Source organism: Gymnoscopelus microlampas, assembly GCF_963454915.1.
Source record: "Gymnoscopelus microlampas genome assembly, chromosome: 14".
Classification (NCBI taxonomy): Eukaryota; Metazoa; Chordata; class Actinopteri; order Myctophiformes; family Myctophidae; genus Gymnoscopelus; species Gymnoscopelus microlampas.
In genome coordinates, this window is record NC_139951.1 from 28,459,874 (window position 1) to 28,473,993 (window position 14,120).

The following is a 14,120-nucleotide window of genomic DNA, read 5'->3' on the forward strand; positions in this document are numbered from 1 at the left end:
GAATGTATACATAATGACTGACTAATGACTTGCTCCAAGTCTTTGACTGGGCTATTGCAAATTCAGGTTGGAATTATTACTATTTTTGTGAAAAGGGGCATTAAAACTTTGTGAATTTAAAAGGAGGAATACAATTGATCATAATTATGGACAGTTGACAAAAGTGGAACATTAAGGTTTTCTTTAGTATGAAAAGCGCAGGCTTCTCTATCCCAGTATGCACCTCCCTTCAGGTAGTAAGGTGCCACCCTGTGGATACTGTTGATTACTCTTGTGTTAAAGGTAAATGAAACCAAACTGTTGTCTGCTGGGCAGGTGGTGGTGAACGCTCTCGTTGGAGCCATCCCCTCCATCTTCAACGTGCTGCTGGTGTGTCTCATCTTCTGGCTCATCTTCAGCATCATGGGGGTCAACCTGTTTGCTGGAAAGTTCTATCGCTGCATCAACACCACGACAGATGAGCTGTTCCCCATGAGTGAGGTGAACAACTTCAGTGACTGCATGGCCCTCAAAGAGGCCACACAGGAGGCCCACTGGACCAACGTCAAGGTCAACTATGACAACGTTGGATTGGGGTACCTATCTTTACTTCAAGTGGTGAGGAAGACTGTTTTCACCAATATATATACTGTGCTGAACACAATGTATGTTCATTATATCCGCCAGGCCGAAGGCTGGGACTATAATTGATGTCGCCCCGTTTGTCTGTCCCTCCGTCCCCCCGTCTGTCTGTCTGTCTGTCCCCCCGTCCCCCCGTCTGTCTGTCTGTCTGTCCCCCCGTCTGTCTTTCTGTCTGTCCGATAAGAGTCAAACCTTTTGTGCTCATGTTGGCCCTTTAAAGTGTCAAAGATCTTTGTCAACTCATAATTTAATCAGGCATGGCTTAGCTATATCCTAAGGTCCCCTGCCCTGTTTTAAAAAAGGCAGGAAAGCTGCTTAAGCTATCAGATGTGTCCCAACAAAAACAACTCAGTCAGTCCTACTAAATCCAAACTAAACAAAAATCGTTTCAAATGTGTAATTCTTATTAGCATTAAGAGTACTCTGAGCAACGTTGAAAAAATGTATTGTCTACTGCTCACTATGACTGTACTGTTAAAAGAAAAAAATATAGCATTTTGTCGACTCAGATATGCCATCTTATGGAGTTGACTATCTAAAAAAAAAAACGTGGGAGGTTGGCCCATTACATGGTTTAATAGTCAACACTTTAATATTTTAAAATATAGTTTCCCGGCATAATTGAAGATTATTTTGTTTTTTAAATAAAATGTAAGGTTTTGTCCCAATTATCAAGAATGGGTGATATACATTTTCATTGAAATGTGTTTTTCATTTGCAGTCAACATTTAAAGGCTGGATGGATATAATGTATGCTGCTGTGGACTCACGAGAGGTGAGTGTTTAAGGTGTCAGCATTGGTGTATTTTACTTATAATTTTCTAAATGGATTTGATAGATTATACATTATAAATATATAAATTCTATTAAAATGTTCTAACATTTATTGTCTCCGCCAGGCCGAAAGGCATGGCGAGAGAGTATGTTTTACCCCCTGTCCGTCAGTCCGTGTGTGTGTGTGTGTGTGTGTCCGTCCGTCCGTCATTCTGTCATTTTGTGTACAGCTAATCTCTGGCACCGTTGGCTTGATGGCAGTGAAACTGTGCACACACACTCCCTGGATGCCAGAGCAGAACCTCTGCCCCATATTTTTCACATGGGCCTGTTATAGCGCCACCAGGAGGCCGCTTTTTGCAAAACACATTTTTGGACAGTACTCCTACAGATTTTGGCCAAAAATCCCACAAATCGGTACACAGTATATCTATAGTCATTAAAACAAACGGCTCATTTCAGATTTCTTATATTCCATCCTGATTGGCAAAAATTCACTTTCAAAGTTTGCAGGAGTACTCCGCCTCGAACAAACTGCCTCAAATCATTAACACAGCATGCCATTTCCGTGACATTTTGCACACACATTCCCATTAGGCCGAGGAAGAAATGCCATTTGAAAATGTTCAAATCAGCCTCATGGTGGCGCTGTAACAGGCCGATTCGTGTTTTTACCTATAACTGCACCGATCAGTGTAAAACTTTGTATGCACACTCTATAGAGGCCAAGGAAAAACCTTTGCCCTGCATTTTTCACATTTGCCTTTTATAGCGCCACCAGGAGGCAGACTTATGTAAAACACATTTTTTGATATTAAGCGTTCAGATTTGATCCAAATTTCACGTAAATCGGTACACATGATCTTTATAGTCATGTGATCAAGGCGGATCTGTTTGATTTTTCATATTCCATCCTGATTGGCTAACATTGACATGTAATATTTGCCCGTTTTGAACATAATGCCGCAAATCATGAATGCCGCGTCCGATTGTGCTGAAACTTTGAATGCACATTTGCACTACGTTGAGGAACAAATGCCACCCTTTTAACATTGGCCTGTTATAGCGCCACCAGCAGGTCAAATTTTGCAAAACAAATTTTTAGAACAAAATGCCTCAAATCATGCATGCAGTGTCCGATTGCTGTGCACGGCCTAAGAATAAATGGCACCCTTTTCACATTGGCCTATTATAGCGCCACCAGGAGGCCATAATAACCTACCTGACCTGGCGGAGACTTGTGCTCCGAGGAGCACTTTTTCTAGTTTTAATATAGATATCATTATCTTGAACGACATTACATATAATGTGTTTAATACAGTATATATACTGTACATATAGTACAGTATACTAGAGAGAGTTAGATTTAATTATAGAAGCTATGTAAGACCACAGAGGTCTTAATATCTGTCTTTGTCATAGAATTAAAAAATGTTTTTAAACTATTTCCGTCAATTAGGTGGGGGAGCAGCCTTCATATGAGATCAACCTTTACATGTACATGTACTTTGTCATCTTCATCATCTTTGGTTCGTTCTTCACACTCAATCTCTTCATCGGTGTCATCATTGACAATTTCAACCAGCAGAAGAAAAAGATGAGTACCATATACTGTTTGAATTAAGAACTTTATTCTGTCGGAATCAGTGGTCTTCATGGGTCCAAAATGATGGACCTGAACCCTAATGGACCTGTGAAATTAGTTCCGAGATCCAATTGGTTCTGAGATATTACAGAACCTCAGGTTTTTGGTTCGGGTGGACCCTTGAAGACCTGTATTAGGAATATCATGTTGCTGTGTACATTACACCCATAATTCAGTTTTAAATATAGATTTCAAAAAGATATGACCGCATATAATGACTATCATTTTCATTGGGTTATCTCTTCACGGAGACAAAGACCTCTTCATGACTGAGGAACAAAAGAAATACTATGATGCCATGAAGAAACTTGGTGCCAAGAAGAAACCGAAACCCATCCCACGACCAACAGTAGGTTACAGCCTCATTCCTTAGAGATAAAGTACAGTGAGCTGGCCATTATTGCATAATAAACCCAGATGATGCAGGACCAATGTGACTTTGCAACAATGACAAGTTAGGCAACTGCATTGTCCCACTTATAACACGACTATGTCAAAAAGTATTAATTTTAAAAGGACTTTATTATTAGCTTACAAGCTTCTAGGAAGGACTGTCCTTTCAAGTATACGAATAGAACTGCATCCATAGCACCGCAAACAGAGGCAGAATAGTTTTTTGTCATCCAAATAACAGACCACAAAATACCTCAAATACAATCATACAGGTGCTTGTATGGTCATAGCCCATACAGAGTTATGATTAATTATGCTAGACACTAAAGTTTAACAGTACACTAAAATATGTTTCTGAAAACAACAGACACTTGATTCAGCACTGCCTTTATATGGTCAACGTCCCCTAGGCAATGCCCCAGATCAGTGTTTATAGCCAGATAAAATACATGAAGACAGCTGTTCAGTGGAATTCGGAGGCAGGCTGGAAAGCTCGGTGCATTAACCCTGCCCCCATCGCTGTGATTGGCTAATCGCATAGCTCCTGTTCACAAAACTCCAGTTTCACTTGGAAATACGCCACGATGCGGAAATTAAATACTCTCAAAATACCATTACCATTGCCAAGTACCATCATGTTGTCTTAAACCAGAGTACACTGTCAACACATTGACCATATTTATATTTTCCAACTGAGCCCTAGCTCAGTTGTGCATGAAACACACACATTTCAATGTCTGTTTCATACATAACTCAATTCAAGGTGTTTTGCATAGAAAATGTAAAACAGCAATGAACAGCAAATTAATCCAATTAACAGGATCTTTCTTTAGAGCTCTGCTAATTTTGAAAGTCAATAACATGAATATGTGTTTCTCTCCCATGTCTGAAGAACCCAATCCAGGGACTCGTTTATGACTTCATCAGTCAGCAGCCGTTTGACATCTTCATCATGGTCCTCATCTGCCTCAACATGGTGACCATGATGGTGGAGACGGACGACCAAAGTGCAGAGAAAGAGGAGTTCCTCTTTAAAATCAACCTCGCCTTCATCATCGTCTTCACCGGAGAGTGCGTGTTAAAGATGTTTGCCCTGCGACAATACTTCTATTCCATTGGATGGAACGTTTTTGACTTTGTCGTGGTCATCTTGTCTATATGCGGTATGTTTCAGAGGATACAGTTTAGAATTGTACTCTACTTTAATCATGGTAAGGAGGTAAATACATCCGTCCCTAACTGCTGTGCTTTTCATTTCATTTCAGGGTTATTGCTCTCTGATCTCATTGAGAAGTATTTTGTGTCTCCCACTCTGTTCAGAGTGATCCGACTGGCCAGAATAGGCAGGATTCTGCGCCTCATCAAAGGAGCCAAGGGTATTCGGACGCTGCTGTTTGCTCTGATGATGTCTCTTCCTGCCTTATTCAATATCGGCCTCCTACTATTCTTGATCATGTTTATCTGGTCCATTTTTGGTATGTCCAACTTTGCCTATGTCAAGAAGCAGGCCGGCATAGACGACATGTTTAATTTTGAGACGTTCGGTGGCAGCCTCGTCTGCCTGTTTGAAGTTACGACATCAGCGGGATGGGACGGCCTTTTGCTCCCTATCATGAACACGGAATATCCGGACTGTGATCCAGACTTTGAGAACCCGGGCTCGGACGTGAGGGGAAACTGCGGCAACCCGGGGATGGGCATGATGTTTTTCTGCAGCTACCTCGTCATCTCCTTCTTGGTGGTGGTCAACATGTATATTGCCATCATCTTGGAGAACTTCAACGTGGCCCAGGAGGAGAGCGGCGACGCACTGTGCGAGGAAGACTTCGACATGTTCTACGAGACCTGGGAAAAGTTCGACACGGAGGGCACCCAGTTCATCGAGTACATGCAGCTTTACGATTTCTGCGACACGCTGCAGGCGCCGCTGAAGGTGGCCAAGCCCAACCGGCTCCGTCTGATCGCCATGGACATTCCCCTGGTGATCGGGGACAGGATTCACTGCCTGGACATCCTGCTGGCCGTCACGCAGATGGTCCTGGGAGACACGGTGGAGATGGCGGCGATGCGGTTGAGCATCGAGGCCTCTTTCATCTTGAACAACCCCACCTCAGACTCCTTTGCTCCCATCGCCACGACTCTACGCCACAAAGAGGAGGAGTGGGCCGCCGTGGTCATCCAGAGGGCCTACCGCAAGCGCCTGCTGAAACGTTCCATACACCACGCCTCCTTAATTCGCCGCTCCAAGAGGTTGAAGAGGAAGGATGAGGAAGTTGCGCCGGAAACGGAGGGCCTGCTGGCGCGGAAAATGGAAATGTTCTTTGGGAGCAAGGCGGACCTTGCGGAAGAGATGGATCAGGCTTCGTTACGAGGGCCACAGTGCCCGGGCCATGAACCGCTTGGGCAGAATCTCATGGTTGTGCCTGTAGAGGTCACCAATGAGGTCATGCTACACTCTGCCCCCCACCGACAGCTCTCCACCTTACAGGGATACTTACGAGAAACAGTTGTTTAACACGCAGTACAAGGAAATGCACTGTGTCTCCTTCTGTTTGTTTTTTTCACCATATAAGGTAGTGCTAGCTACTAAGCTAAAGTGTAAAGTATAGATGAAGAAACTTCAATAATTCCTGTTATTTTTTTCAAGTGATCCACAAATTGTTAATTGGCCTGAGAGTAGTATAAAAACCAAATGAAACTGGAATTTCCTCTCTCCTAATTACAATGTAAAAATTATCACAATAATGTACGCACAGAGTTTTCATCTCTCCTAATTACGATGCAAAAATTATCACAATATATACACCGCCAAATATGAATGGATGGGACTGGTAGAAGCAGCATTCATCTTGATTAAGTAAGGTGGTCGGAGTGAGTGAGAGCTGATAAAGAAATGGTGTTTTTTTTTTTTATAGATGTCTCCCCCCCCCCCATTCCCATTCATTTTTCAGTTTTTCCTGGTTATTGGACTACTCATGGTCTAAAGAACAATCTGAATATCACATGGAAAAAAACACGAATTAGCTTTTAATGGTGTCTTCTTTTTCAACTACATTTTGTAACTGTTAAAAATCACACTTCACCATATACTTAAATCCCCATTTGGAAATTATGAGTCACTATAAAACGTTTTTATTTATTTAAATAAAACAAAGCAAATTCCTGCCTAGTCACTTTTATATGGAATCACACGGAGAGGATATTGCATAGAAAATGTTGTATTGTTTTTTCTATAAAAGTATTAGTTTAGTAGTATATACAATTGTATCTATATACTAGTACTATTTTATTATCCCAGTCCACCAATGAATCCCTGATCTCTATTTACCCGAGAAAACCTTAAAGTCAATGCCGTGGACAACTTAATTCACAAGAGCAGCAGCCTATGCTAACTGGCTCATTTTTGAAAGACCCAGTTTACATTGCACTATTTATATCCATCTACAGGTCACTTTCAAACAGTTTGTAACTGATAGTCTTTACCATCTCCAACTTGATTTCATCACTAATGTCTGTGCATGACCAATAGATATCCTATTTGTGGTTACTTTGTCATGCAAACTCAAAATCATGGATCACACATCTCCACTTTCAGCAAAGCGAGCAGTCTAATCTAATTTTCATTTTCAGGTTTAAGGGTTGTCTGTACCTGTCAAACTCTATTATGTGATGTTCACATTAGCATATTTGTGTAACAGAATAGTCCTGAATGTTTTGTCTATTGAATCATTTTGTACCATTTAATATTTGCAACACACTTACCTAAACTGTATAATGTTTTAAATTTACTACAAAGGTTCAACTCTTATTATTATTATAGGACCCTTACCACTCTTTCATTAACCATTACCTATAGTCCATTGGTTCTCGAACATTTTCATGTCAAGGACACCCAAATTGATACATACTAGGCCACATTTGAAAAGATTTTGTGCCAAGGACTCCTATACAAAATGATGTTAGATTTGGTATACAGAAATCTTATTCTACAACCGCCTAGGTGAGGAGATAACAGTGGAGAGAGTGAAACTTATGATCTGAATAGTCAATAATACACAGCCTGGTCGCCAGAGAAAATGTTGACATTGTACATTTCTTCAAATCAAAAGATAAGTAGAATATTGAGGCACAGCCAAATATGTTGCAGGGCAATTGCTTGTATATAGCGCCTCACTCAGGCACGCTTAACAGGGCTCAATGCTACTTCAGAGTGTGCCTTCCTTTTAACATCGAGATTCAATATATCTGTGGTTTGCAGAAAAGTACAATGGCAATGTTTTTCCAATGACGACGATTAGGTTGCTTCCAGCCAGTGAAATACTAGTGAAATTAAACTGTTCCTCATTTTGCTGGGGGACACCAGGAACTCACAATCAATGTTGGCTGTGGAGTTCGGGGACCCTTGGGGGTCCCCTGACCCCACTTTGAGAACCACTGCTATAGGATATTGGAGCTTGAATTTCAAGTCTGTCTCTTGAATGAAAAGCTATTTCAGTTACTGCTGTGTAAGTCTTAAATTATTTCAATGTCTTACTTTGCAAAATACAAGTGAACGGCATAAGTACTTTCACAGTTTTATAGGTCTTATGTATCCATATGTATACAAGGGTTATGACTTTTCAGACTTCACTACAAGATAATAGAGTATGCCTAGTCTACCTTGTTTATGTGTTTCACTCTGTTCAAACATCATCCCTGGAAAACAAAAAGAAGAATGTATCAACTGCAAGGGTTCTCTTTTGTCTTATGAGGCCATACATAACATGGCTGTTATTCCTATCAAAGCGTTTGAGACACAAAGCGATTCTACTTGAGAGATTGTCAATGCTGCAACATTGGGCTATATTCTCCTGCGGTACAATCATGTAAATGACAATATGCACCTTGGTTTACATTTTTGATACCTGGCGAGTCACACCGCTTCACTGGTCTGGTACATCCACAATCAATGTTGCCTGTAAATACGTTTTTGATCAAAGCTTTTGTTCAAATTTTACTTATTTTCTCTTTTTTTTTGCCTTTCCCCCCCCTCTATATTGTATATACATTATTTTATTATTAACAAATAACTGTTGTTAGAATAAAACATTACTAATGGGGAATGTGAAAGGTCTTTTTTTTGTATGTTGGTGGTGAAAGTGTTGCAGCTGATGCCCTCTGCAGAGCCAATGTGGTGAAGAAGTTGGACATGGTCTCCTGAAGGTTGTTGATGTTTTTCCCATACCTTCTATCTTTAACACTGCTAAATAAGACGGCTCTCACAGGTAAATGGTAGACTAACAGGGTATCTGCACATTTCTAAAGTGACAATTTAAGGACTTTTAAGACCTTTTTAATACCTCTAAAATAAAAATAAATTTGATTGATTGAATACTCTATCAACAGTTTGCAAAAAAAGCTGAGAAAGTGCAGTTTAGTACAAATACAATGCTAAAAGGATTGTCCATGTGTATTCAATAGGAAATAAATGAATATTAAGACCATTACTACGTCAAAAGTAATCAATAAACTATGCTATAAAAATTGTCAAACATTGGCCAAATTGTCAAATATTACCTAAGACAGAGGCAAAAAAAAAAAAATAGCCGATAGTTCAGCTATTTTTAATAGTAGAGTAAGTAGTTCACCCAAAAACAAAAAAATCTATCAATTACACACCCCAGTAAGCCTTGAATTCATGGAGATTTTTTTGTTTTTGTCGCATTCCTAAGCCAATAATTTGATGACCGGCGGAGTATCTGGTATACCGGATACTCCGCCGGTCATCAAATTATTGGCTTAGGAATGGGACAAAAACAAAAAAATGAATTCAAGGCTTCATGGCGTGTGAAATTGATAGAAAATAAGAACTTTCTTGGGTGAACTACTCCTTTAAGGTTGCACACTGTTGTGGCTTGGCCAGGGCCATGTAACTTTATTCAGAAGGATATGAGCTCAGCTGCAGAAGTGCTTTGGAAACACATTTGGCTGGCTGTGTTCACATTTGGCTGACCAACAAAGTGGTCAGTGACGGTCACTGACCTTCAGCCTTAATGCTTCTTGAAGCAAATGTCTCTGCCAGCTCTCTGCAGTGTACTCACAAAGCAGCCAGATAATGTAGCATAGTGACCACCAATGGTTGCTATGTGTTTATGTATTTTATTTGAATACCTTATTGGTGGCAGATGGTACTGAATCGTACACCAATAGGTTTGTATGTTATTTCTGTTCTGTTGACAGCAGTGAAGAATTACATATTTGAGTACCTTATTGGGGGCAGATAGGCCTACATGTATATTCATGCTGTTTGGATCTTAATACAATCTGACAAATGAAAACGGTGCTTGTCACAGTCTAAAGAAGCCTTATTTTCCCCTGTGACCGTGGCCTATATTTATGGAGAATGAGGGACAGAGAAGGGAAGTAAGGTGTTTCAGAACAGTGACAAAATAACTGACAGAAAGCCTTGATTGATTTAACTGAATGCAGCTTAATGAAGCAGCTTGGTGAGACTCTTGTAAGGAAGGTGAGCTGCGGCAGCCCAATGAGGATACAGTAGGTAGAAAATGTTCAAGTCTGCAGGAGAGGACATGCGTTTTGCAGCATTGTAAAAGGTATTCACAATATGCTATAGCTATTTGCTCTGCTGGTTTTCGCTGAGTCGATAATGGCTGAGGGAATTAATGAGCTCCTGCTGGAATCTGCATCCACGTCCAGATGGTATTTATGGCTGACCAGGCTGAGGGTGTGGGAAACATTTCTCATGTTTTTATTGACAGCCTAGTAAAGTATAGATTAGCTACAGGTCACTCTTTTACTCACCTGCTCTTACTACACGTCTTTAACATTTTTACCAGCCTATTTCTATGTGACACTTAAGCCTTTCAAAACCAGCAGATAAGGTAGTAGCTCAGATTACTCTGAAAAGGCCTGTTGAGTAAAACCATAAGAGTCTACTTTAAAATGTCCTGCTCTCCCTTCTTGATATACGGATCAGATGTACGGATCAGAATACAGATCCAAGGATAGCTTCATTTTTGGGCTAAATGTAAGTTACCACTTCTTCTTTTGTGTATTTTCATCATATGTCCAGCTCAGTGGCGTGCAGCCACGTTCTCTAATCTAATGTTGGTCTATACAGAGGTCAGGTGGTGATTATGTGGTCGGCAGTCTGCTCAAGCTCCCCCGCACTTGCATGCTGTGCTGTCTGCGAGGCCCCACTTCTTCATAGACGATTTGAAGCATCTGACCCCAGTATGTAGGTGGTTCAGCAGGGTCCATTGCCGGCGTGGTAGATCTTAATGGTGTGTAGATGTAATGGTGGAGATGTGTGGGCTCGGGCCGACCCCCCCACTCCTGCTTCCAGGATGTTGCCAGCCCTGCGTTTGTAGACGGTTTCTCACAGGGATAGAACTAAGCACCTCTTGTGCCACCTTATTGTAGGGGTAGTGGGACTTGAGTCTGTTGCTGCCTTGGTTGAAGTTTCACGCAGGATGTGCCACTCATGTTTCTGAGCTTTCCTTGCCAGGGCGAGGGTAGCAGCCTCTCGTCAGAGGCCGGCTGGGGAAATTCCCTCTTCGCCTGGCATGTATAGGACACAGGGTGGGCTTTCAGACAGACAGTTATGATCCGGAGAGCATTGTTAATGGTCAAATTGACCTTCTTGACATTATGGGCTTCTTCTCCAGGCTCTACTGGTTACCACTACTAGTTCAGTACCCGTTATCACTAGGGATATAATGATTCACTCAACCTACAATTCTCACCATTTATTTTACAAAATGATATATATTCTTTAACAAAAAGAGATTCCACACAAAGTATGATTATTTTGATTATTTCTCAGACAAAAACTAGAAAGTAGCCAATGTTATCTTAACTTTATATATATATATATAACTTTATACTTTATATCAAATGACTGAATTTGGCATTCAGCAGGTTATTGTTAATGTGTAGGCCTGCTCTGTAAATAACAGATCTACACGCTCACAATGTGAACTTGCTTGTAGATCTGCTATTTTCAGGCTTGTCAGGTCTGTGGCTGCTGACGTTCATTTTTAAAGTTTTTAACCACATAATTCATTAATTAATTAATGTAGTTAACCCAACTTGGGTAATAGTTTCTTTAAATATTAAAGATGTTATATTTTCTCTTGGCATGAATTGTATTTTAAGTAGGTATTGCTTTCTTAGCACTCGCATTACTCTGCCACTTAACTGTGTGGGGTTCAAGCAGCTACTCTGACCTTTGCCCCTTGATAAAGAATGAGGTTTCTTTGCCGACTTCATATTTCTGCGTCTCCAGTAACGTCCACCAGAGGGTGCACACATACAATGTATTTAGGCACCAAGGGGGAGGCGAAATGTGATGACATGGTTTTAAATTAGTTAAATGTTTGTTTGTGAAGACAACGTTTTTTTTCTTTGAGGGAAACAGAGATCAGAGATAGCCTATAGGTAACGTAGTGAAATAGGCCTACTAATTAAAAGAAAATGTCTTCAACAGTCACGGAGCCTCCAACACTACTAACAGCAGATCAACTCACCATTATTGTGACTTTAGGTGAGTGAAGCATTTCAGAAATATAGCTCTGCACACTTACCACCAGGCAGGCAAATCAAATTAAACATAATATCTAATATCTGTATTAAAGTTTATGTGATTGTACTAAAAGGATAATTTGAAAGGAAATAAGCTTATTTATTTATGTATTCGTTGTTTTTTATTGTCTTTCCAGTGGTGTAAAGTAACTAAGTACATTTACTTAAGTACTGTACTTAAGTAAAATCTTGAGTTTTTTTCTTTTTTTCCCCAATTTGCAGTACTTTTACTTCTCCACTACATCTCAAAGGCAAATATTGTACTTTTACTCCACTACAATTATTTGAAAACATGAGTTACTAGTTACTTTGTAGATTTTGATTATTATTACAAAACATATATTAACCACTTCAGCCCTATATACATTTCAGCCATTTGAAAATAGCCATCAACAAGTTCACAATGTGTTGGAGATCTGCTATTTTCAAAAGACTTTTAAACATTTTATACATTTGAAAATTGTGAAACGGGACATTCTGCCTTATGAGAACTTTCTACTTTTGGTACGTTAAGTACATACCAATACTTTTGTACTTTTACTCAAGTACATTTTTTATTTCAGACTTTTACTTGTAACAGAGTATATTTACATTACTTTTATATTTACATTATTACTTTTTCCACCACTGTTTCTTTCTTTCACAAGTTTGCACTGTGTGTTCTCCCCTCCAGTGTCCTGCAGTGTGTTCTTCCTGGTGATTGTACTTCTGATAATAGCCCTTTATAGAAAGGACCTGTTCTGCTGCAGACTCTACCATGACTCTCAGCACTATACAGTAAGATAAACCACCACAGTAAATACAAGCTATTCACAATCACACCAATTGTTTTGGCTGCCCTATTACACAATATTGCTTATATGGGCTTATCATGTAGGCTACTGTAGCTTATGCATGCTGAATTGTAGGTTGTGGGAGCATGAGCTGCCTAAATAGTATTCACACAAATACAGAAAGTGTGATTCGATCAAATATAATAATAAATATGTAAAGTAGGCTAAAACAATTCAAATGCAAATGTCTGTTTACTTTTAGCTCTGATATAATGAAATTACGTTTGGAGGACATTACTTTCTCTTCTTTGACCTGTAAAATGAATAATTCACACATTCTAGTGCATGCCATTTGGTGTAATGGCCTACCTGAAGAATTTTTTTTTTTTTTTTCTTTTACCATTATGTATTGTATGAAAATGTCGTTACACAAAAGGTCCTCAACTACAGCACAGTGACCTGTGGACATGAACATGTATGATAACCTGTGGACATGAACATGTATGATAACCTGTGGACATGAACATGTATGATAACCTGTGGACATGAACATGTATGATAACAATGATTCACAGCATTTAATTACATTGATAAATGGCAATGTCAAATGTTTAAACATTGTGTACTGTAAATATAAACAGCAGCATGCATGCGCAAAGCATTTGTTCTTACACCAGTATATCATGAACAAGCCACCCTTTCCGCATGCATGCTTCTGTTTATATTTAAACAATGATTACACATTTGATATGTCCATTTATCTATGTTATTAATGTTAGTGAAACGGATATAGTACTGATAAGCCTGCTCTATTCACAGCTGATCCTTGCGATGACAAATGGAAATGGATGAAGCCATTGATTTTCAGCAGTTTAAGTTTGAACAGTTGTTTTGGTCAACCAGTCATTGCACCAACAGTACATAGTGCAATCATTAGTGTTTCAGAAGAGGATGAAAATGGAATGAAACGGACCCTTCTGGGTTAAATTAACACCGGGATTTCACTGTGTAGGATTCTCCTCCACAGTATCACAGCAGGCATTCTTTGGTGGGCTGTCCATATGATGACCATAGTGCTGCCATTAACCAGGGGACACCTAGAACTCAGGTAAACTTCTTTACCACTTTACTATCTACACCAATTATTTTAGCCAGACAAATAGCCCATTTGCAAGCTTGTAGATCTATTTTTTGGAAAACGTTCCATCCAGAATAGGGACAATCATGCGAGGGTTAAGAGAATTATGAATCTCATAAACACTCATTCAGTAAAGCAGTGGTTTTCAACCTTTTTCATAGCCTGGTAAACCCTCCCTCAGGCAATCTCATTT

General features: G+C 39.8%; 1 protein-coding gene across 1 annotated transcript in view; it reads left to right on the forward strand.

Annotated features, from left to right (window-relative positions):
- The window catches only part of scn4aa (sodium channel, voltage-gated, type IV, alpha, a), a 29,334-nt gene extending 20,878 nt beyond the window's left edge, over window positions 1–8,456 (forward strand). The window contains exons 18-23 of the mRNA XM_084079110.1: window positions 316–597; window positions 1,343–1,396; window positions 2,855–2,996; window positions 3,292–3,389; window positions 4,326–4,596; window positions 4,699–8,456. Of these exons, the coding sequence (XP_083935236.1) occupies window positions 316–597; window positions 1,343–1,396; window positions 2,855–2,996; window positions 3,292–3,389; window positions 4,326–4,596; window positions 4,699–5,948 (2,097 nt within the window). The 3' untranslated portion in view covers window positions 5,949–8,456. The remainder of the gene's footprint in view (window positions 1–315; window positions 598–1,342; window positions 1,397–2,854; window positions 2,997–3,291; window positions 3,390–4,325; window positions 4,597–4,698) is intronic.
- The last annotated feature ends 5,664 nt before the right edge of the window (window positions 8,457–14,120 follow it).